General features: G+C 51.7%; 1 protein-coding gene across 5 annotated transcripts in view; it reads left to right on the top strand.

The window, feature by feature from the left end:
- The window catches only part of CDH22 (cadherin 22), a 112,950-nt gene that overhangs the window by 43,476 nt on the left and 46,503 nt on the right, over positions 1 to 22,971 (top strand). For 4 of the 5 annotated variants that reach the window (XM_030502633.1, XM_030502628.1, XM_030502629.1 and 1 more), the window contains 2 exons: positions 15,638 to 16,587; positions 21,309 to 21,603. In XM_030502633.1, coding sequence (XP_030358493.1) covers positions 16,363 to 16,587; positions 21,309 to 21,603 — 520 coding nt within the window. In that variant the 5' untranslated portion in view covers positions 15,638 to 16,362. Of the gene's footprint in view, positions 1 to 15,637; positions 16,588 to 21,308; positions 21,604 to 22,971 lie in introns of those variants that run through there. The other variant, XM_030502632.1, reaches the window with a different exon arrangement.

The following is a 22,971-nucleotide window of genomic DNA, read 5'->3' as shown; positions in this document are numbered from 1 at the left end:
TGCTCTGGGGGTGGTGCCACCATGTGTTTTGGGATTGCTGTGGGTTAACCACATCAGCAGCTAAGCACCACACAGCTGCTTGCTCACTCCCAAGTGGAGCAGGGGAAGAAGAAAGGAAGAGTAAAAGAAGGAAAACTTAGGGGTTGAGATAAAAATGGTTTGCTAAGTGAAGGAGAAGCAGAAGAAGAGAGAAAAAAACCACAAGTGATACAGAGGCAAACACTTGCCCGGTTGATGCCCAGCCAGTTCCTGAACAAAAGGTGGCTAACTCCCCTGAGCTCCCTCCTCTCCCATTTTCTTACTGAGCATGATGTTATACGGCATGGGATCTCTTTGGTTAGTTTGGGTCATCTGCCTGGTGTGTCTCCTCCCAACCTCTTGTGTGTGCCCGGTCTATTTGCTGAGGTGGTATAGTGAGAAACAGAGAAGGCCTTGATACTGTGCAAACATGTTCAGCAGTAGCTAAAACATCAGTGTGTTATCGGTGATGTTTTGGTTACAATCTAAAACACAGCACCATATAAGCTGCTATGAAGCAATTAACTCCATCCCAGCCAGACCCAGTACAGCGGCTGTTAAACACCTCTTACTGCATGCCCCTTGGGGGTGCCTGCTCTGCAGGGAGGTGTCTGGTGCTGTTTGCAAAAGTGCCCCTGCTAGACCTGGGCAGTGCAGGGGGAGATGAGGCCTCTGTCCTGCGGATCTGATGGCAAAGGTACACTGCAGCTGTCCTGGGCAGAGGCATGCCATTGCCTATGATGCTGGCAGATATGTGTTTTTGTTGTGAGAAGCTAAAGAGACATCTGAGTGCCAGAAAGTAAGCCTCATGGAGCAGGGCTGCATGTGTGCAGTGAGCTGCTAGCTCAGTACCTGGTGTAAATTAGCCTCAGTTTGTCACAGTGGTGGAGATGGCAGGACAAGATCTGACCTGTGACACTCTGCATATGTAGCTGCTGACTATCTCCCTTCAGTTGCTGGGTGCAGGCTCCAGTCGGGTTTGCTGCTTCTAGGGAGGCATCTTCCAATCCTTCCTTAAGGCTGTCCCAGAACCAGAAAATCCTGCAGCTGTGTTACTTGTTCCAAGCACTGTCCTGGTTGTGAAAAGCTGCTGCGAAATAGAGATGAGAGGGAGGGACCATGAAGCACCAGGCTGGAAGGCCTTTTCTTTAAGCCACAGCTGAGCTGGGCTTAGGCAGAGGTAGGACACAATGTCTGGTCCTGGCTCCCACAAGGCAGCACGTGTGTTTCCCTTGTGAGCGATCAAAGGCTGGTATTGAGACTCATCTCTATCTTTTTTGTATCTAGTCCATCACTGCTATCTGGTGCTTCCCAAGTATATTTAGAAATAGCAATGACAGTTTTTCTTTCTCCTTTTCTAGCCAGTACATGAAGTGTTTGATAAGTTTGTATGTTTTATATGGTTTTGTGTGTGAGGTCTATCTATGCCTCTGTGCACCAAGATAAGGAAAGCTGTCTCAAGAGCACATGCCTTTGGTGCACCCCACCATGGAGGGCTGAGGACTGCACAGACGCAGTGCTTGTGTCTGGCTGACGACTTCTCAGAAGTTTGGTATCAGCCCTGCTCAGGGCAGCTGTGTCCTTTTTATTCTGGTTTTGAATCGCTGTGACTATACGTTCATATATGACTATATGTTTGGTGTCAATTCACTGTGAGGTCTGATGGGAGAGGTGAGAGGCAGGAGATGTGTACAGCTGAGTCCAACATGGGGGAGAATGGCTTTTTGGCTGGACGCCACTTGGCTTTGGATGCCCAAACATTTTTGCATCTGCCTGCTTGGGTTAGGGGTGGTGGGCTCTGGATGGACCTGCTTGGGCACACACTAGGGACTTTGGGGCTACATGTATGAGTTCTAATCTGATTGTCATCAAACAAACTAGAGAGAAGTGTGGAGAGGGAAGAGGAAGTGAAACAGCCCAGGGAATAAGGGGAGATGGAGCAAGGGTCTGCGGCGTAGTGATAAGAGCAGGATGTGAACGGACAAGGTGTGTGAGGACGACAAAGCCAGAGAAAGTCATGTTGGCTTGTGGAGAAGTGGGAGTTTGTGTATATGTGTGCTGCCAGTTCTCCTCCTCTCAGGCACGGAACTGCTTTAGGGAAAGGGTGGGCACTTCCGGTGAGGGTGTCCATAGCCAGCTTTTCCATGGTTTTGGCGGTGAAGGTCTTTCACTGTCACCAGTACCGTGTGGCTGTTGGGCTGTGTGCTGGATGGAGAAAAGCAGATCACAGGAGTCCTGCTTGAGCACTGGGGCACTCCAGGGTAGGCCCCTTGCTGAAGCACCGCAAGGCTGCAAATGTGCAGTAGGTCTGAAGGGCTCGGAGCTGCAAGTGCCTGCGCCTGCCTGGGTGGGTTTTCAGGCCCCCTCCTGTGTGCATGCACTCTCACGTGTTCCAGCACGATCCTGCGTGCTCACATGTATGCATATCTGTCCTTGGCTCTCTTCTTTCACATGCACTTTGTCCATTTGCTTTTCTGTCCTCTCTGTTGCTACTGTAATCTCTCTGTCTTTCTCCCTTTGTTCCCTGGGCTGCTTTGCTGCCTCTTACTTTAGAATGTCCCTCTTTATTCCTTTTGATAATAAAAACATTAGAGCCTATGTACAAGGCCTGAAGGTCCCTGCTTTGTGCAGATATATCAGGAAAGACCCTTCAAAGCCTGCATGCTGGAGAGAAAAGGTTCTCACAGTCTCACTATTGCCAGGACTGGCAGAGGCAAAGGGCTTAATTGTAAAATAAGACCGCTACAAAACCCTGCACTGTGTCCTGTGTACATCCTGGAATGTCAGAAATGAAGATGTCCATCTTGTTTAATGGAGTTTTACCGCAAAGCCCTGGACCTTTATGCGTTATTGAGGAATTGGCCAATTAATCTCTCTCTATCACTTGTGCTGAGCAGAGTGCTTGTTCCCAGAGCTCCCAGTCTGTCCCTTCCTCATTGTGCCGTTGGTTTGGTAGTGACATTAAAGTGAAGCTATTTGAGGATTCCGTTCTAGTCTGCCGTGTTCACGTGCTTCAGGCTTCTGGAAATGTTTTCCTTTTCAACTGCAATTTGCACATTTGGCCTCTGCTGAGAGCTGATGCTTCAATGGGATGCTGAAGTCTGGTTGGAAAGCAGTGTTTCTGGTGACACGCTGAGGCTGTCTTGTTTTGTATATGTGGTGCCAGCTACATTTCCTTTGCTTAAGGGTCCCATGTGGCTGCTGAAAGCAGGTCCACAGTCTGCAGATACAACACTGCAGGGGGTGGAGGAGGAATCAGTTTATTTTGAATTTTTCCAGAAACCAAGTTTTAGCTTCTGGTAAAAAAAACCCAATCAACCAAGCAAACAAAAAAACCAAAACAAACACCAAACCCACAACTGTTGCTTTGTCATAAGGCTGTGGCCCTGCTGCACCAGTCCGTCATATCAATGATTCAGACTGGAGCTAGGGAAGGACTCTGAAATTGGGATACAGATTTAGTAACTTAATTTTTTTCCTCTTAAAGTCCTCCAAGAAATGTGCATCCTGTTTGTAGTGGTCTTTTTCAGTTTTGTTCAGCCACACTCCACAGTTTTCTGATGCTTGCTTCCACTTTGGCTCTCCTATAGGTGAGCCTTTTGTCATGCCTGTGTTGATGCTTGTGTCCTCAATCTCCTTGCTAAGAACTGGATTTGGGAAAGAGCAAGCAGCAGGCAGTAAAACCAAAAGTCATGACCTGTTTCTGGAGTTTCCTGCTGTCTGCAGCCCTTTGGATTTATACACAGCAAAGGTCACCAAAGCAACAGGCCATTTTGGCATATTTACTTACTGTGCGTATTTTCTCGGAGCAGCATGACCTGATCGTGGTGTCATTACTCAAGAACAGTAAAAGGGAACTGGAGGTGGGGTGTAGCAGCAGGACCCTCAGTTCTTGTCTCCCTGCAGTAAAGGGCAGAAAGAGCAGGGAGGCCATAAAGCCCATGCCAGCCTCTTCCTGGGCACTGTTGGCCACTGTGGAGCCTTTTTGCTTGCCCTTATGTTGTAGCTGTATTGAGACTGGCCACCAGCAGAACCATCTCCTCCTTTCTTTGGGCAAAGTGGCTCAGAGAGCCTCAACACCCTTTCCAAGGAGAAACTTGGTCTCTCTTCTGAGCCACAGACCTGGGGGATGATGGTGTTTGCTGACACAGCAGCACTGGCAACTCTGCTTGTGTCCTAGGCATGAGGATTTTGGGAATCCAGACTGGGAGCACCTTTATGTCAGTGCTCACAGCTGATGACAGAGCAGGGACTTCCAGAGCAGGTGTTCAAGGTCCCTCCTGATTAGTCCCATCACAGGCTCATCACCATGGGAGACGGGAACGGGCGGTTTGCCTCTCCCATTGTTAGCTGTTGCTGCCCTTGCATCTGTCTATAGTAGCCCAGGTGCCCTGCGCTGCTGTGCCCCTGCTTGCAGCTCTGGGAGAGACCCTAACACCTGAAAGTGAAGGAGGAGAATTCCACCTGGACAAGGCATGCTAGTGAAAAATAAACTGGATCTGGCCAGGTGAAGTCTTTGAACAGCACCCATAAGTTCTGCCAGGACTGATCTGTGGTGGCTGCCTCTCCAGGGCTCTGTGTCCCTTTGGGCTCGGCCAGTTGCTTTCAGAGCGGAGAGTGGAAGGCATCATTCTGCTTGTGGGGCTATGTGAGAAGTGTGACGGAGTTGGCAGAGTAGGAAAAGCGTGCGTGTGACTGGGAAGACAGAACAGAAATGGAGCAGGGCCCTGTTACCTGTCGTAGCATTTACTAGTGTGTGTTGGAAGAGCCAGGTTCTGCCCCTCCTTAAGGGGAGGCGAGAGGACCTGCCCTCCTCACCTCCGTGCACAGGGAAGGTGGCGGGGCTGGTGTGCTCCCTTCAAACTGTGCCGTTGCTCCTGGTCTGCAGGCTCTCCTCTTGCTAGTCAGTATTAGTATTCCATTTGTGGAATGGGCTATGCAATTAACACAAAGGTACAGTCATTCATTCTGACTGGAGGACTCATGGGATCAGAGGTACTGGGGATAGGAAGCGGAGGCTTTCTGCTGGGAAAGAATGTCACAGCACAGCGGACACAGAAATGAAAAGCTATTAATAATGATCCCAGAACTTCACTTCCATCAGCTGTTTATTTAAAGGTGCTCCGTATTCAAAGCCTCCTGATTTATGTGGGCAATAACACTCACAGTCCTGGGATCACTTTTTTAAGCAAGGCTAATGGGGTGAAACCATCATACTGTGACAGTAGAGATCAAGCTGGGAAAATGATACTGGAGAGAAAAATAAACTATTGCCTAGATTATCCAGGAGCTATGCTGGGCTGGGAGTTGTTGCGAGCTCCCTGTTCTTCCAGCATTTATTAAGGCTTTTACTTCCTTTTTTCTTGCTCTTTGTGAACACAATTTACTGGGCATGGAAGGATATAAAAATCTGATTCGACCAGACAGGATGCTAAAAGCTGCTGGTTTTGCATTTAAGTGAAGTTTTGTTGCTAGTGCTGCTGTTCTGTCACGCAAGGCCCCAGGAGTAACAGCCTCCCTGCCCTTGTGTCTGAGGCTTCCCATCCTGACTCGGCCCCTTTCCCAAGCGACTGTTCCCTCTGGGGAAGGGAGTTTCTGCCCTCTTCTCTCTGTTTCTTGGGTTTTGCTTGAACAGCTGTGATACCAGAGCACCTCTGCCCTCAGCTGTGTGCCTGGAGGGGTAGAGATGAAATCACAGAATTGCAGACTGGTTTGTGTTGGAAGGGACCTTAAAGCTCATCCAGTTCCAACCCCCTGCCATGGGCAGGGACACCTTCCACAAGACTCTGTCCTGCTGTTATAGGACCACTTCTGGCTCCTCATGAGTAGTGGGGCATAAAAGATGTGAGACTGTTGGGAACGCAACTCCTGACTCTGTACGGGGTGTTTGTAAGGGGATGACTTTCACATGCAGCATCTATCCAGACCCTAAAATTAAAGACCTGCTCTGAGCTCTGGAGCTTTCTCTCCACAGCAGGAGGGAGGAAATCTGTTCAGCCAGGCAGTTCTGACAGAGATGCTCGATGGCTGCAGACATCTCCCCCATAACCATCACCACTTGCTCTTGGGAGTAAAGGAGCTCTGGTGCTCTCTGCCAGTGCTGGCAAGCCCAGGGCAAGGATATAGAGGAAGCGCTAAGTCACTGTCCATTGCAGCAGGCAGGCACTGGAGGAGCAGCAATGTCACCTTGTCACCCTGCCCAGCTAAGACAGGGTGTCCCTCATGTGCTCTCTCTGTTTCACCTGGGTGTTAATGCCAGTTTGGCACTGACTTTCAGTTTCTGTTTGGCCAGTCCTCTGGCTCAGTCCTGATCTTCAGAAGTTTCTTGCAATAGCCTTGACTAAGATGATAATCCGTCATTTCTGGATTTTGCTTTCTACATGGGGTCCCTTGTCAGGGGACATTTTTCTGCCAGGTCATGACTGAACTAATTGCTTGGTTTTACACCTTCCAGTTTTTATATCAGATTTGGGCTTGTGACAATGGGGCTTCTCTTTATTATTTGTTTGGGGTGGCTTTTTTGTCTCCCTTCAGCAGTTGAGAGCTCTGAATCTTCTGGCTCTGTTAACAGTTCTGTTCACAAGCCTTTGAGAAGCCGAACAGATCTGTTGTGTTTTCTTTCTCTGCCGAAGCAATTGATGGGGCCCAGCAGGCACAGTGCTTAGCAGCATACAGCTGTGCTATGCAAAGGAGAGGCTAGCCATGCCCTGTCAGATCTGAGTGCTCAAGTGCTTTGTTTTCCTTTTTTGCTGGCACTTCAGGCAGTTTGTTAGTTTCCCAGGGAAGAGTGACTCACCTGCAATCCCTTGAATCATCCCTTGGGATCAGCATTCCCTCTCCCACTGGGTCAGAGCCAGCACTCCTGATGCGTGGGGCTCGGTGGGGTGGCAGCAGGAGTTTGTGCTAGGGTGTTCTCTGTGTGCCACTGTGTCTAGCTGTGCTGGTGGCTGTTCCCTGCACTGCTGGATTCCCAGGGCTTTAGGACTGCAGTGAGTTGGCACAGAGGAGTGAAGAGGCTGGTGCCTGCTGGTGCTGTGTTGTTGCGCAGGTGTCAGGCTTCTGCCTCTGGAGCTGACTGGGGATCCATGAGGCTAGGGAGACTTCCCCTCTAGGGAGCACGCGGGAAGCACCTTCTGCTACTGCTCCTCCAAAGCTGTGCTGGGTGTTGCATGCATAACTGCAGCAAGCAGGATACAGAGGGGAGCAATGGGAATGTCCAAAGAGCAGGAGGGACTGGCGTGGGACTACCAGAACTGATGGGCCATGCAGGCACTAGCAGTCCCTGTGCTGAGTAACAGGAAGGGACCTGGTGTGCTCAGGGGCCCGTAGGGTTAAATTTGGAAAGGAGAAAGCACAAAGAGCACAACAGGGCAGTGGCTGCTGTTTCTGGGGTCAGTCAGGCAGTTCCTAGGCTCTGGTCCCGGGGCGAGAGTTGTCTCTGGGGCTGTGGCTTCTCCCATTGGTCTGACTTGCCTCCTTGGCACTCAGCTTTCCCATGCTGAGCTAGGGCAGCAGTTTGTCCTGGAGGCTGATTGCTCCGCCTGCTTAGTCAGAACCTCCCGAAAGCTGTGGCCAGCTGGCTTCTTGTGTGGGGATTGGTGCAGATGTGCTGGCTTTGCTGGTGCAGCTTTCCTGCCCCATGGGGGTAGCTGCGCTCCAGCCTGCACATGTGTGCAGAGAGGCTTTGTGCTTTTGTTCCTTCTTGACTTGGAGGTGGTTTCTCCCAGGCCTGCACAGAGGGAATCATGTATGTATTCAGGGCCACAGGAAGATGCCTTTGCTTCCACCCCCTCTTGCAGATTGTTTCTAAAGGCAAATTAAAAGTATCGTATTCACATAGACAAGGCATGAAAATTCCATATTTGGAAAAGAATTGCTGCAGAACGAGACCGTTACGGCTGTAAAACCTTCTTCCCTAAGGCAGACTTTGAGATTTTCTTTGCAATTAAAATTTCTTTGAAACTTGGACCAAAGATGATTTGGAGGGAAAAAATCTCCTGAACTTTGAAAATACTTTTTTCCAAACAATGTTTGTGTGAGAGCTTTAACAAATACTGTTCCTCCCAGTGTATCTGGTAGCAGCAAGTGACTGAACATGAGAAGTCAAAAGGTTGTGGATAGCTCCTCCTCTGACAGTTGCTGCACTCTCTTAGAATTTCTCATAGCAGCATCAAAAAAGAAACAATTATTAGAATCCCAGACTGGTTTGGGTTGAAGGGACCTTAAAGCTCATCCAGTTCCAACCCCCGCCATGGGCAGGGACACCTTCCACTAGAGCAGGTTGCTCCAAGCCCCTGTGTCCAACCTGGCCTTGAACACTGCCAGGGATGGGGAAGCCACAGCTTCTCTGGGCACCCTGTGCCAGCGCCTCAGCACCCTCACAGGGAAGAACTTCTGCCTAAGAGCTCATCTCAATCTTCCCTCTGACATGTTAAAGCCATTCCCCTTGTCCTGTCCCTACATCCCTTGTCCAAAGCCCCTCTCCAGGTTTCTTGTAGCCCCTTTAGGCACTGGAGCTGCTCTAAGGTCTCCCCTTAAGGAGCTTTCTCTTCTCCAGGCTGAACCAGCCCAGCTCGCTTAGCCTGTCTCCAGAGCAGAGCTGCTCCAGCCCTCACAGCATCTCCGTGGCCTTCTCTGGACTCAATCCAACAGCTTCATGTCCATCTTATGCTGGGGACCCAGAGCTGGATGCAGGACTGCAGGGGGGGTCTCAAGAGCTGATGGCATAAAATTTAAAGTAACTTAAAAAGAAGGGAGAAAATGGATGTTTAGTCATTCAGTCCTGAGCATTTTGCAGGTAGAAATTCCTCTGGAAAAACTAATTTACCTGGACTGTGTGCAAGTGATCTGAGGGGAAAAAAGCAAAGGAAGACGCCCCTTGCTGGGAGAATAATTCCAATGAAACAGAAAGAGGAAACCCAGAGATTTACTTCAAGAACAAGCATGACTAAACTTTTACTAAGTATAATGGCCTTTCTGCCCTGTTGTCAACACTGAGGCTAGGGTGACATTAGTGAGAAAACTTGATTTTATCATTCCCTGCCTGTCTTCTCTGCTCTGTATCAGGGCTAAAGACTTGCTGAAAGGCAGATTGCTATCAAGCATTTTTTTGCACAGTCTAGACCTCCACTTGGGATATGTTCATCCAGTAACACAAGCCTTTCACTGCGTAAGTGAAAATAAAAGTAATTTAAATATCCTCTTTCAAAAGCCTTTAAGTTTTGAATCCCTTGGCCACTTATCTCCAGCATTTGTACACACTGTGGTGCTATGTCAGAACTGGATGGTCTTAAGGTCCTTTCCAACCCTAACCATTCTAAGGTTCTGTGTGCTATCCAGATCTGTAGCCATCTCTCACTTGATTGTGAGACATTGTGGAAATATGTAGAGATTGTGGAAGGGACATTGAACTAGAGTGTCCTTCTGGAGAATGTATTTCAGCAGATTGATGCTCTGGGTGCTCCAGAGTAGTGGAAGTAGTGGAACCCTGTCTAGCTTGCAGCTGCTTTCTGTGGCACCACAGTGTTCTTACACATTGCCCAGCTTTTATCTGAATTTTGGACCTTAAATGCCACATCACTGATGGGATCTGCTATGGAATTGGGAACTTGTAGTGCAGTGGCTATGACCATAATCTGTCTTGATGTGGGTGGACGTCACATCCCACAGCTTTGCTTTCACCAGTGCTGATGTCCCTTACAGGACCAGCAATGCATGTTAATGTGCTCCCACCAAAGACACTTGTGGCTGTGGGTACTGCAGTGGTGCAGAGGCAATTGGAGCAGCAGCCAGGTTGTGGTGCTGGTCCCTAGAGTTTTAAATCTGCAGATCCCTCCCTATAGGGCTGGGGGCTGGATGCCCTGATTATTGCATTGTCCAGCCCAAAGGGGTAATTGTAAAATGCCTCTTGGATGCTATGAAGGAACTGTGGGAAGCTAGGGGGCTATAGGTGGGCGCTTGGCCATGGTGCAGTGGTCCAGGGTTCGTGTGGTACTGAGGTGTGTTGACAGAGGCAGCATGTGGGCTTGTTGGATGCTTGCATGCAATATGCTTGCCATGTGTCTGGAGTTGATAGCATTTTATGTCTGGCAAGATTGTCTCCTCCCTCATCTCCAAATTTTGGGGAAAAGTTCATAAAAGAAAAAAGTATCTTTGCCTTGTCTTGTCTTACAATAGCCAGTAGAGAAAGTGAGCTCCAGAGAGGCCGAGTTCGTGCCTTAGCCCTAGGACTGGAGATTATGAACCATCTTAAAGCTTTGCAGCAGCCTTGCCATGCTTGTATTACCTCCATACAACATAGAGTGGAAGTGTGCTCTAGCCAGCCTGTTCTTTTTCCCAGGAAGGGGAGCATTAAGTGGATTTTAATTCTGTTTAACATGGGGGGATGTGGTTACACACCACATGCTGCACTGTTGGCAGTACGAGAGAAAAATTACTGTTGAAGTAATTGCAGGCTTTTTGCTGCCCTATCTCTCAGGCAGGTCTGCCTGAGGCTGGGCTGTTGACTGCGAGAGAGGTGAGCTCCCTGTGATGCAGACTCTGAACTGGTGCTGTGTGGCCACAGAACTGCTGTTGTGCTTGTTGTGGCTTTGGCTGTTCCTGTGCGGCTGACACGAGCTGGCACCGTGTGGACGGTGCTGGGCCTGGTGCTCACCCTCTGGCTCTTGAGTGAAGGCACATTGGGGTCAGGAGGTGCTGGGCAGAGAATGGAGGGGCCTGGTTGGTGCTGGAGATCCGTCCTGCTGTTTGGAGAGCCTGCAGATGGACTTGCCTGTCTGGGGAAGGAGCTGGTGTGAAGTTGTGCTGCTTTTGCCTCTCCGTCAATGAGGTCTGGCTGCTTGCTGAGGGGTTTAGCAGGAGCTTTTGTCCATCAGACTCCTGTCCTGGTTTGTCTTCCAAGATGCTGTAGTCCTGCCTGTTTGAAGCAGCACTGCAAGCCACTGACAAGGCTGTGTCTGTGCTCTTACATACATCTCCAACCTGCCTTTTGCATCTCCCTGTACTCATCTCTCCACCCTCCCTGTGTAGTAGCTGTACTCAGTATTTGTTCTGTGGCTTTGCCTTCCCAACGATGGCACAAGCAGTGCCTTCCTCTTCAAGCTTTTGCAGCATCCTTGTGGCCATTCCGAACAAATGGAGCAGTCAACGCTGGTGCAGGCAGCTCATGCAACTCTGGAGGTGGTGAGGAGCCAAGGCAATGTGTCCAGACCTGTGCTAGCTCAGGCAGCAAGCTGGGGTTGAGGAGGGAGGGCTCTCATACTCTGTTGCATCTTTTGTAGCTGATGGGCAGCTCTGCATGTTCTACTGCTTGTCTCAGAGGAACAGTACTGGTGTGGCAGTCCTTCTAATAGAGCTGGACATACAGGGAGCACTGCCTTTGGTTGGGATCACCCCTCTCTGGGCTCCAGGGGCGCTACTGCCCTGGCTCTGGGACTGTAGCTGTCTTGGGCAATAGTGTGGTTTGGAGGTGTGGGACTGTGCTGTATTGGGCAGTGTTTTGTGTGCTGTTGCTGCCTGTGTCTTCCCCTTCCCCCTGCCTGCTTCTCCCTGCATCAGCCTGCATTTGTAAAATGAAATAAATATTGACACGGATGGGATGCTATTCAATTTGTCCTGATCACTGGGCTGCGGTGAGTTCTGACAGAGCGCAGTGTAAAACATAAGCTCAAGATGTAATTTCTACTGTCAACATGATGTACAGTATGGCTGTGCCAAACACACACCGACAAACTGCACAAGCTCTTGTGGGGAGGGAAGGGCGGAGTTGTGCTGATAATTGGGAAGCGGGATGACAGCAGCAGGAGAGGCGTCATCGCCCCGAACCTGGGCGGTGTGGGGCTGGTGCTCCACTGCCTGGCACTGTGAGTGCTGGGCTCACTGCCGTGGGGTGCCTGTGTGCAGTGCACCCGCAGCTGCGTGCTGCTGGCTGCTTCGGATGCTGAGCTGCGGCTCTGGCTGCAACTGCAGCTCCCGCTAGTTATTTATGGCTCCACTGCTCACGTGTAGCAGAGAGAAGTGGCACTTCCAGATGCTGGTGAAAGGTCTTCAATAACATAGGGAAATAAATGCTCTGTTAGTCTTGATTCCTGTGCATGGGGCTTCTGTGGCTCTTTGCAGCCCTGGGATACTTTGAATCCTGCTGCTGCAAGGACACAAGCAGGACTTCGGGCTCTTGAGTCTGCTGTACCTGGAAAAGGTCTGTCATGTGACAGCCAGAAAGAAAGATATGCACACTGAGAAGAGACATGACACTGACCCTTGCTGTGGCCTGAAGCTGTGGCAGAAGACAAACAGGCTGAGAATTTGTGGGTGAAGAAGAAGAATTCGGTTTGTGGCCATGAGCCTTGCCACAGATGTGTCTCTGGGTCAATGTTTCTAGGTAGCTCTGGGCACACTGGAGCTCGCAATAGGTTGTGCAGATGGGCTGTGCAGTCTGGTACCTGAGTGTCTCAGGCAAACTGGGTTATACGACCCCCATTGCTGCCCATAGGAAGTGCATGAAAGGAGCTGAGACTTGCTGAGCTTAGGACATGTGAGACAGCCACCAGCAAACCATGTTAATTCAGATGAAGCAGCAAGATGAGAAATGTGCTAAACGTAATAAACACAAGGTTGTGGTTCCCACAGCAACGCAGCCCAGCCCGTGCGTGCTCAGCAGGACCCTCCTCCTGTGGCAGTGGCTGCTCCGTGGAGTGCTCGAATGCAGCAGGGCTGAGCAAGTTGCCTTGGGAACTGTGGGCCAGGCCGTGCCCAGCTGGGGAGCAGCTCTGCTGGAGCTGTGCTCACCACTGCCACATCTTTTGCCCTCACTTCCTCTTCTCTGTCTTGCTTTAGTGTGTGTATTTAAATTGTTGCTTTTGGTTTATTGATATTGTTTAGGATTTAGCTACTTGCATTTATACGCAAGTAGCAAGTAAATCCAGTAAGGCTGCAGGAAAAGGCAGAGTGAATGAGTAGGGTGCCATCCCAGTGTGTGGCTGGGATAGTCGGGCCATGGGGGACATCGGTGGCTTGCAGCTGCCACTCATGTGTGGAATGGTACGATGCAGATGGTTCCAACTGCACTCATGAGCCAGTACTGGTGCTGCCTGCAGGATCTGTGCCCTGAGCACTGCACTGAGACAGCCAGGCCAAAGAGCTGCCTTCCTGCCAGCCTGGCCAGGGCTCTTGGGTGCTGATGCTGCTGGTGTAGTGCCTGGATTTGCACCATTGGGCTGGCTTACTTTTGGCCTCCCTGTGTATTCAGGAGGTAGTCAGTGGTTGCAGAACTGCTCTCTGGCCGTAGCCCTGCTGCCTTGTCAGGCAGGGCTTTATAAACCACCATGGAATAGCCTGGATGGCAAGGAGAGGGTGTTAGGGTGAGAGAACTCAGCAGCTGGTGTCTGCCTCTCCCCAAGGCTCTGCTTACATAGTAGTCCTTGAGAACATGTGCAAACGGACTATTTAAGTTCTCTTTCTGGTGGTTGCATTAACCAAGTACAACTCATTTGTACTCTGACTTTGGGCACATCTGGAGGCATTGCCTGAGAAAGCGCTGCTGAGTGGTAAAGGCGGAGATGCTGGATATGGTGGTTCTTGCCACACTTACTCTTTGCCCTGGGTGCTGGCCTGAAGCTCTTGCTCTGGCTCAGCTGGTGCTGTTTGATTTATTGACGTCTCTCACTGTCTGGGGAACTTACTCCAAAATAGCTACAAATTTCCCAGATGGAGGAAATGGGAAAGATGCTGTTTGTGGCAACGGTATGCTATATCTTGTTATACGTATTTCTATATATCCATGTAAGTGTGATAAAATAGGTTTGTTTGTGTCCTGTTATTGTCAGTGTCTCTTGCTCTGAAGTCAGCTGCAGGTGGGCAGCCTCAGCTCCATTGCTCCAGGGCAGGGGCCTTCATATCAGTGCTCGATCAATGAAGGCTGCAGTTGCTTTACCCTGTGAGACTTCTAATAGCGGGACGGAACAACTCAGTCTGTCACCCCTTGGCAGGTCACCTTGCTTCCCTAGGTATAGTCTCCAATGGGAAATGTCTGATGATGGGCATTCTCACCAGGTTGGCAAGACTGGCCCTTCAGGAGCAGCGGCAGGAATGGCTTCTGCATGGGGAGGCCTGACTGCAGGAGGGAGTCATGCCATTGCCAACAGCCTCACATGGCTGGTGGGGAGACATCTTAATAGCAAACAGTCTGGGAGGGAAGAGGGGTGGGGAGGAATGTTGGTGCTTCTGTACTGTGATTGCCAAGATAAAAATATACTGGAGACCCCGTGCTCATTGGAGCATGAAGTGCGCAGGGATTGCACATGTTACAGCTGATGCGCATGTGTGTGTGGAATTAGCATGTGCGCCTGGAGGGCATGTGTACACCCACATAAGGCACAAAACAGAGAAAAGAGTGCCAATGTGTATGAGTGCTATTAGTTGTGCATGGCATAGAACATGAATGTGAGCCTTGTGTGTGAACAGATTTGTGCACACTGCATGACACACTACTTGTGAACAGGCAGTGTGGAATGATGCCTGGCACTAATGCTCCATGTTTCTCAATGTTTATTCAGACAGGCAGATACAGAGATGTCAGTGCAGCTCACTGAATGCTTTGGGAAACTGCCCTGCAGTCACACCAGGGGAATGGCAAGTGCAAGGAAGAGCTGGGGAAATATTCGCAAGCTGCCCCTGCTCTGAACTGCTGGGGTTGTTCAGAATTATGCAGAGGGCTGTGTGGACTACAGTTCAGTTCCCCTTCTATGGGGAGTAGATGGGTATCTAGCCCAGGAGCATCCCCCTTTCCATTCATCCTCTTTCCCCTCGTATTTAGAGTAATAGATGAAGAAGAGATCAGCTCTGCAAACCAGTGAAGGTGTTTCATGAGTAGTTATGGCTGTGACTGGTGTCGCAGAGCTCTGGTGGAAGCTCAAAGTGTTGGTTCAGGTAGAGATGGATGCTGCATACCCATTCCCATATCCTGGTCAGACCTCTTCTCCCCAGGTGCTCACTGAATACAACCTCCCCTTGGCCACAGGTCTCGTGTCTTTATCCTTAGTGCCTTGTGGGTGGCTTGAAGCTTACTCTGCAGCCCTTTCTTAAACTGTTAAAGTCAGCCAGGTGGTGAGTACTTGAACAGATGCTTTTCTCCTAGCCCAGGGCTGCAGAAGTGAGATGCCAGGACTAGCAGCAGAGGCTGAAGAGCCAGCATCTCCCACTGCCAGGTGCTGCCATACCCAGCATGAGGGACTGGCATGGATTTGGCCCTGTGCAGGCAGCAGCAGCTCTGCCACGCTGGGGTCCTGCCCACACATCTCTCACCAGTGCAGGCAGCGGTGACCCACTCTGGCAGCAGACCCCACTCTCATCGTCAACCAGGGCAGCATGGTAAGGAGGTTCCTGTGACAGGGGCTCCTTGGTCTCGGAGCCCTTGCTGGAGCGAACAGATGTCCATAGTGATGAGAGCTCTGCAGTTTGCTGCCCTCCCTTCCAGGGTATCTGCTCTAGCAGGGGCTGGGCTCTGTGGTGGGGCACCTGGGGCAGGGCAGGGTGGGACACAGTGACCAAGGCTGCAGGGGGCAGCATGGGGGGGCATGGAGTCCCACTCTCACACCAGCACTGACACCTTGGCCTTTTCCAGGTTCCTGGGGATGCTGCCGGCTGCCCTGCACCTCCCTGCGTGAGCCAGCAGATGATGGAAGTGACCGGCATCAGCTGGGCAAAGGACCCTTTGCAAGGTGCTGGGATATCATTCCCTGGAAGATGGGAGTTACAAATGGGCTTGTGAACTGCACGTGTGACACAGGCACCTCTGCTGCCAGACCCCTCACGCAGTAGTCCAGGGCCACCAAAGGACAGGCAGACACTGCCCACAGCAGCTCATCCCGGTAACTCCTCCGTGAAACCGTGCGTGGAGAAGCTTCTCTTCCCTTCCCTTCCTGTGGATAGCGGCTTTGGGTGCCCGTGCCCTGCTTGCTGCTGCGGAGCTTGCTGCCCACTGGTGGGTTGGGCAGCCAGCGGTGCGTGACCCTGCTCCCCAGCGAGGCACAGAGCCGCACTGCTCTGTCCTCGGGGACAAATGCCAGCTGCCAGGCTCGTCTCTGGAGGCCCAGGAGCAGCCGGCGAGGCACCAGCACTGACTGCTCCTGCATTAGCAGCAGGCAGTCTGGGACGTGTGTCACAGAAGTGACTCCAGCCTGCTGGGACAGAAGCGTTCCAGCTGCAGGACATGGTGTGCAACAAGGATGGGGGTGTTCTGCATTGATCGGCGAGCCTTGTGCTGCTAGTGTGGACTTTCCTCCTCTTCCCTAAAGGATGCCAGTTGCCTGTCCAAAAGCTACTGCTCATGCAGCCTCCTAGAGAGCAATGGCAACGGGTCCGCAGGGCTTCTTGTGGACCATGCTGCTGCTGTTCTGTGCCATCCAGGAGCTGGGGGCCTGGGCCATGCACACTTCGGTTGAGGGCCCTGGTCTCGGGCAGCCAGTGGACCCCGCGCTGCTGGCCAGTGGGCGAGTGAAGCGTGGCTGGGTCTGGAATCAGTTCTTTGTGGTGGAGGAGTACACGGGCACGGAGCCACTCTATGTGGGGAAGGTAAGGTAACCCGATGTGTCCATGGGGCTGACCAAGCCAGCAGCAGCGCAGGGTGTGCGAACAGCATAGTTGAGCCTGGCAGGGAGAGAGGGCCTGCATGAAGGTTGCTTGTGGGGGCCTGGTTAGACAAGTGTTCTCTGGACTGGGATGGCAGGAGCCTGGTTCCTTCTGGGGCGGTGAGGCTGATGTGCTCCCAGAGACTTTAGGGCAGGAACACACCAAAGTTCACATCAACGTTCTTCCAGTCGTGTTGGGTTCACATGGTGTTTGGGGTTGGTGCAAGAAAGGGGTGCAGCTCTGGGTGTTGTGGGGGTACAGTGTGGAAGGCTCAGCCACATCTATGGGAAGTACCTGCTGGGCTGGAGCAGATGTTCAGACCAGGCTGGGCTGGCATCTGCTCATGTGCTCACGCTAGCCCCTGCCATGTGTTGGGATCCAAAGTGCTGTTGTAGCACCAAGGGCTTTCCTGCTCCAGCAGTTGCTGCCGTAAGTGCAACCCTGACTTCCTGAAGATGGTCCGCCCTGGTCCTAGTAGTCCTTTCAGCATGTGGATAATATGCTGCTGGGTTTTGTTGGGTGGCCCCTCCTTGTGGCTCCCTCTTGGTCCTGGAAGGACTGTGCTGTGTTGGACCTGCAGGCTACAGCAGCTGTTTCCTTGCTAGTTCTCTCTGCAGGCTGGGGCTGGCAGAGAGAACATGCTCTAGTTGTGGCTAGAGCAGGATTCTGCTCTTATCTGTGGCCAGAGCAAGATTATTGCAGGATTTATGTGTCTCTGGCTGGCCTGCACAGTGTGGTGTAGAAGGTGCTTGGTGTGGGGGTGCAGGGCTTGGAGGGACCCAGAGGGTCAGCACTTGATAGAACTTTCTTAGGTCTTGCAGTAGCTCTGCCCATCAGGCCAGTGCTATGGGTGCTGCTGAGTGGTGGCCGGGAACTGCACTGCGTTACTCTGCTGCTCCCAGGACCATGTCCTTGCTGGGCTTTGCACAGGCATTTGCATCAACAAACATCCAGGGAGAGGTACTGGGAAGTTTCAGGCTTGTGGTAACCAGTGCATCCTGCTCTGCCATGAGAAGATGCGATGCAGTCATTGGAGCACACTGGTCTTCGCTGTGCTGGAGAAGCCCTGATCTCCCGTCAGCTGTCTCACTTCTCTGCAAGCCGGTCGCTGTTGGTGCTGTCCTTGCTCTTGCCGTTGCTCATGTGTCCTGCAGAGAGGAGTGCTGGCAAACCTGGGGCTGCTAGCAGGTAGCAGTGCCTTTGGGGCAGGACTGGGTCTGAACTCACAGCTTCTCTGATGTGTGGCCTGGGCCAAGGGAAGGCTGGCCATGGACCTCTGCTCCCAGTGTCCTGAGGCTGAAGGAGCATTTTGCCTCAGGGTTCCAGAGCTTTGTCCTTTTCTGGGAGCTGTGGAGAAGCTGTCCTGTGGATCCCACAGGTTGGGAGGATGTTATTTGTACACTGATGAAGGCAGTGCTGGCTGTTGGGACCAGAGGAGCATGCTGCAAGCCAGCTAGAGCAGCCCCGGGAGGAGCATGGGCTCTCCCCAAAGGAAAATGCCCAAGAGCTCATGCAATAGGACTGTCTGATGGCCTTGGCTATCTGGTCATGAGACTGGAGAAGGCTTGAAAATAGGCTTTTTAGCTAGGGGCCAGCTGGGATTTCAGTGGTGATTTGTGTCCATTTCAGCAGATGCTTGAGAGCTGCACTCCTCTGCCACCGCACTCGATGCAGTTACAGCTAATTCACAGCTCCCCTGGGAAGCGACTGGAAGCATCAGGCCCTGTCAAACTCCAGAGGTAGCCTAGCAACCACCTCGTCTCCAAAATGAACCCAGGCACCTACAACTAACCCATTTTACAGCCCCTTTCCACACCATTCACTGCATCACCCACCCTGGTCAGGATAAACAGCCAGCCTTCACTGAAATCCACTCCCTGTGAGTTGCTCCCGAGGGCAGCTCCTGGGTCAGGCTTTCCTCTGGAGAAGATGGGGTGGCCGCCTGGAGCTGCCAGCCCTCATGGCACAGCTCGTGGGCCCGGGAGCCTTCCTGCACCGGGGACCCAGGTCTCCCTGCGGTGTAGCTGGGGCTCGCCCTCCATCGACATCTCCTGCACGCTTCCATGTGCTTTTCGAATGGCCAATACCATTTCCGTAAAATCTGGGTTCTCCAGCTAATCCTTCTGAACTGTAATTTCCCCCGAGGCTGCTGTCAGTTTGATGCGGATTTCTTTGGGTTTTTTAAATAGAATTATGGGGTCAGCACTAGTTACAAACTTCTGCATGTGGACAGATCTATTTTAGATAGAGGAGAGGATTAAAGGGAAAAAAGCAGATTTAATTAAGTTGCTAATATTTAAAGAAAATTGATGAACTCGGGCTTTAGGAGTTGGAGCAAACAGAGTGTGCCTTTATTATGGGCTAGTTTTTATTTGATTTTCTTTTTCTTCCAGCCCCAGAGTAATTCTTGATTTGTGTATCTGTGCTTTCTGTTTAATTGTTTTTAATAAGGAATGTGCACCTCTGTTCACATCTAATTTTGATTTAATTATTAGTATGTAATTGATGGCTTTGTAAAATTCCTCCTTGTAGCCTTCTAGGACAAGGAAGCTATTTTCCTGTTTAACAAACTGAATAGATCAGCCTTTTGTCCACATTCTGGATAGCCCTGGCTGCTTCAGACACTTGTCCTTGGCCAGAGGAGCTGAGCTGCAAGCAGGGAATTCCCTCCATTCCCGGGGCGCAGTGGGCCAGGGAGAGCTGGGGGAAGCCGCAGAGAGTCTGTGCTGTGCCAGGGCTGCCTGGTGCCACCCGCCTGCTGTGGCCGGTGCGACAGGGGTCTCCAGGCCTGCATGGGAGCATGGTGCTCCCTTACACGCCTGCTGTAACGGCGGGCGCATCCCTGGGATGTGGTCTGGGCCTGTGGCATCTCCCCTCAGATGTCTGTAAGTCTGTTATCCAGCCCTCCCCCATTAGTTGTTGTTCAGCCAAGCAGCACAGATTTAGCTCTTTTAATCTTCCCTTGTAAATCAATCTCTACAGCCCCTTGAGCCCAGGATCCATTTTTCTTCCTAGCGTTCCAGTTTGCAAGGATGCTGGTGTCTGCTCCAAGCAGTTAGTGATGAGCAAACATGTAAAGAGAGTGTGCTGAGAGCTCAGTGTGGTTTTAGGAAGAGGTGCTGGGTGGTTTATCTCTGGCCTAACTATTAATCATGAGCCGGGTGTTCAATAGGAAAATGCAGGTTTCTGTTACCTGCTCTGTATGGACCAGGTGCGTGTTTTTGTGTTGATCCCCAGCAGAGTAGTGAACACTAAGGAGAGGATGACAAAGCAGAGGGGCAGCAGGTGCTCCAGCAGCCGGCGGGGAGGGCTGAGCTCAGCCCCGTGTGCTACCCGAGTGAAGCTCTCCTTTCCAGGCAAGCCTTAGGAGATGTTTCAACATGGGCAGTAATATGTGAATGTTGTGCAAAATGCACTGAATTGTCTAACACGTGAGCCCCTCATGAAATAAATATATAAACTGTATCTAACAAGACAAATATAATGAAGGCATTGTAAAAAAGAGGCAGCTCTGGTATAAATTCTTGCTGGTAGAGCTGTATGTCTGAAAGGTGGATTATAGAACTGCAGTTTGGAAGATTGAATGGCCCATAAACATTTTCATATTTCATTAGCCGATTAATGGACAGCTTTTTTGGGACACACACACACACGACTGCTGATTTTAAGCAGAAATTGTAGGAAGCAAATGAAAGCAGCTGATGAAAACTTTCCAGGGTCCTGTCCTGTTATGGATTGTCCCAATTAATGCCCATGCTGCTCTCTGTCAAGATGCTTTCTGCCTGTCCAGTTACTGTTAATAGATTTCTCATAAGTGGCTGGATTGTAAAATCCTCATAACTCAGTTTAATGCCACCAATAAAATTATCTGTGGACGTTTGGCCTGGATTTCACTCAGCTTATGGCCCATGAGGACCTGCTGTTTACCCTTTCTTTTCCTAATTTCAAACACTGTCTTAATTAGAAAATGAAGTGGAGATTGGCTACAAAAGCATCTTCCACAGGGTCTGTTTTTCATCCTGAACATGGGCCTGATTTACCACATTCTCCCACAGGCTTTGCTTGGGTGGGGGCTGTGGGTGTGATGTTGTGATGGGTTGACCCCCCTGTTGCCTTGCCACATAAACCCAATACAGATATTCAGTGAGTATGTGAGCTCTCAAGCGGGGAGACTTGTCAGCACCAACTGCCCTGAAAGCAGAGGGCGGCAGTGGTGGGGCAGAGCGGGCAGATGGGGACAGATGCTGGTGGGGAGCTGCCTCTACACCCTGGTCTGCTTTGTGCAGCTCGGGAGAGGTGATCCCACGCTGGGGTCTGGAGTCCTTGCCCACAGGGAAGCTTCTTTTTTTGGGGTGCTGTTGAGTTGTCCTTCCCTTTTCCATTATCTCCTAACCTCATAGTTGTGGGTTTATCCCTTGGTTTGTGGTCTGGGTGGGTACTGGCAGGATTTGTGATCTGCCAAGTGTATGGGTGGCATAGGCAGGACTGAAGTTCCAGTTTATTGAGCCTTTTTCCATGCACAGGCATCAGTTGGTGGTGCTCTGTGCCTCTCCCTGGTGACACACATGACACAAGGACCATGGACTCCACACCACGCAGTCTTGGCGACACGGGCACAAGCATTGCTCCAGCCTGCTCCCACCCTCTCCCTCTTTCCCTGGCAGATCCACTCAGACTCGGATGAGGGGGACGGCTCCATCAAGTACACCATCTCCGGGGAGGGCGCAGGGACTATCTTCCTCATCGATGAGATCACAGGTGATATCCATGCCACTGAGCGCCTGGACCGGGAGCAGAAAACCTTCTACACGCTGCGAGCTCAGGCCCGCGACCGGCAGACGGACCAGCTGCTGGAGCCTGAGTCAGAGTTCATCATCAAGGTGCAGGACATCAATGACAGCGAGCCACGCTTCCTGGAGGGTCCCTACATCGGCAGCGTGGCTGAGCTGTCCCCCATCGGTAGGTCTCCTGGCTGGGAGGAGGTGGGCTGGGGAACCTGTGTGCCGTTCCTGTGAAAACTTAAGCTTGCTGTACCCTGCAAAACCGCCTCCAAATCCCAGGGATTCCAGCTGAGATCAGAGCTAGGGAGCCAAGAGGGAAAAATAAATAAGGTGGCTAAAGGAAAACAAGTGAATAAATCCTCTGAGCTGATTGCCAGCCTGAGGCTGAGCGCTCAGTCTCAGCCCTAAGCTGTGCCCTGGGGACGGGCCATGGCAGAGCCAGCTGCCCACTGGGCATTTACCCTGGTTTTGCACAGCCCCCTTGCTCCCGAACACTGGGCGGGGGGGGTGAGGGAGACCAGCTGAGCCCTTGCACGCCTGTGGTACAGATTAGCTGGAGTGGTGTTTCTCCCTCTCTGGCTGCCTGTGCCCCAGCCCCTCCTCAGGCCATCCTCTGCTTGCTGCTTTGCTGCTGTCCAGAGCCCTGTTGCAGCTCAGCCATCCCCTTGTGCATCCCCATGCAGAACTGCCAAGCCCCTCTCACCTGGCCTCTTGACTTCCTCTGAAGGCTCAGGAGTTTTTGGCTGAGGTAGGGGAATTCATATCCCTGTAACAGAAGCGTGGCTTCCCCATGTTACTGTCCTCTTGCCCCCATCCCCTTGCCACCAGCATCTTTAAGTCCACTGGTGACCAGCCTTGCTGAACTGCTGAGGGCCAGGCTCAGACACGTGCCATGAGGCTGTACAAGTCCATTCCCCCACGCATGACAGAGCAGGGCAGTGAGCTCTGCGCTCACCTCAATGTCAGGAAGGGTACAGGGTGATGTATGAGCTGCAGCATTGCTGCCCTTGCTCTCTGTGCTGGCCTGGTGGTGGGTTCCTGTGCTGCTGAGCACAGCTCAAGTGCAGGGAGACTGGCTGGCTTGCTGCACTGCCCAGCATGTCACACCATTCCTCGTTCACATCAGGTGATCTGTTATCCCCCATTGACTGGCCGGAGCGTGTGTCAGCATTCGCAGCAGGCAGGGAACTATAAATCACCATTCTCCAAAGGCTGTATGGAGGTAGAAGACAGCTTGCAAAAGGCTGACTGACATTAAAGATAAGGCAGGTCCCCAACACTGTCAGCAAGGGATGAGTCGGCAAGGGGAGTGTGGCAGTGCTGGGAAGGCGGGTGGGGAGCAGGGGGAAGACGGGGACTGCCCGAGGCGGGCTGGGGCAGCCTGGCTGAGCTGCACAAGGGGAAGGCTGAGCTGCTGGGTCCTGCCGCGCTTGGGCAGGCAGATCTGGCTGAGGAGGTGTCCTGGGAGCAGAGAGCAGGGGATGGCGTTCAGTCTGTGCTACTTCAGGATGGAGCCCTGGCTCTCCGTGGTTGATGCGCAGCATAT

Source organism: Strigops habroptila, chromosome 13 (genome assembly GCF_004027225.2).
Source record: "Strigops habroptila isolate Jane chromosome 13, bStrHab1.2.pri, whole genome shotgun sequence".
Classification (NCBI taxonomy): domain Eukaryota; kingdom Metazoa; phylum Chordata; class Aves; order Psittaciformes; family Psittacidae; genus Strigops; species Strigops habroptila.
The sequence above is the reverse complement of the archived record's forward strand: the minus strand, read 5'-3'. Positions and strand labels throughout refer to the sequence as shown.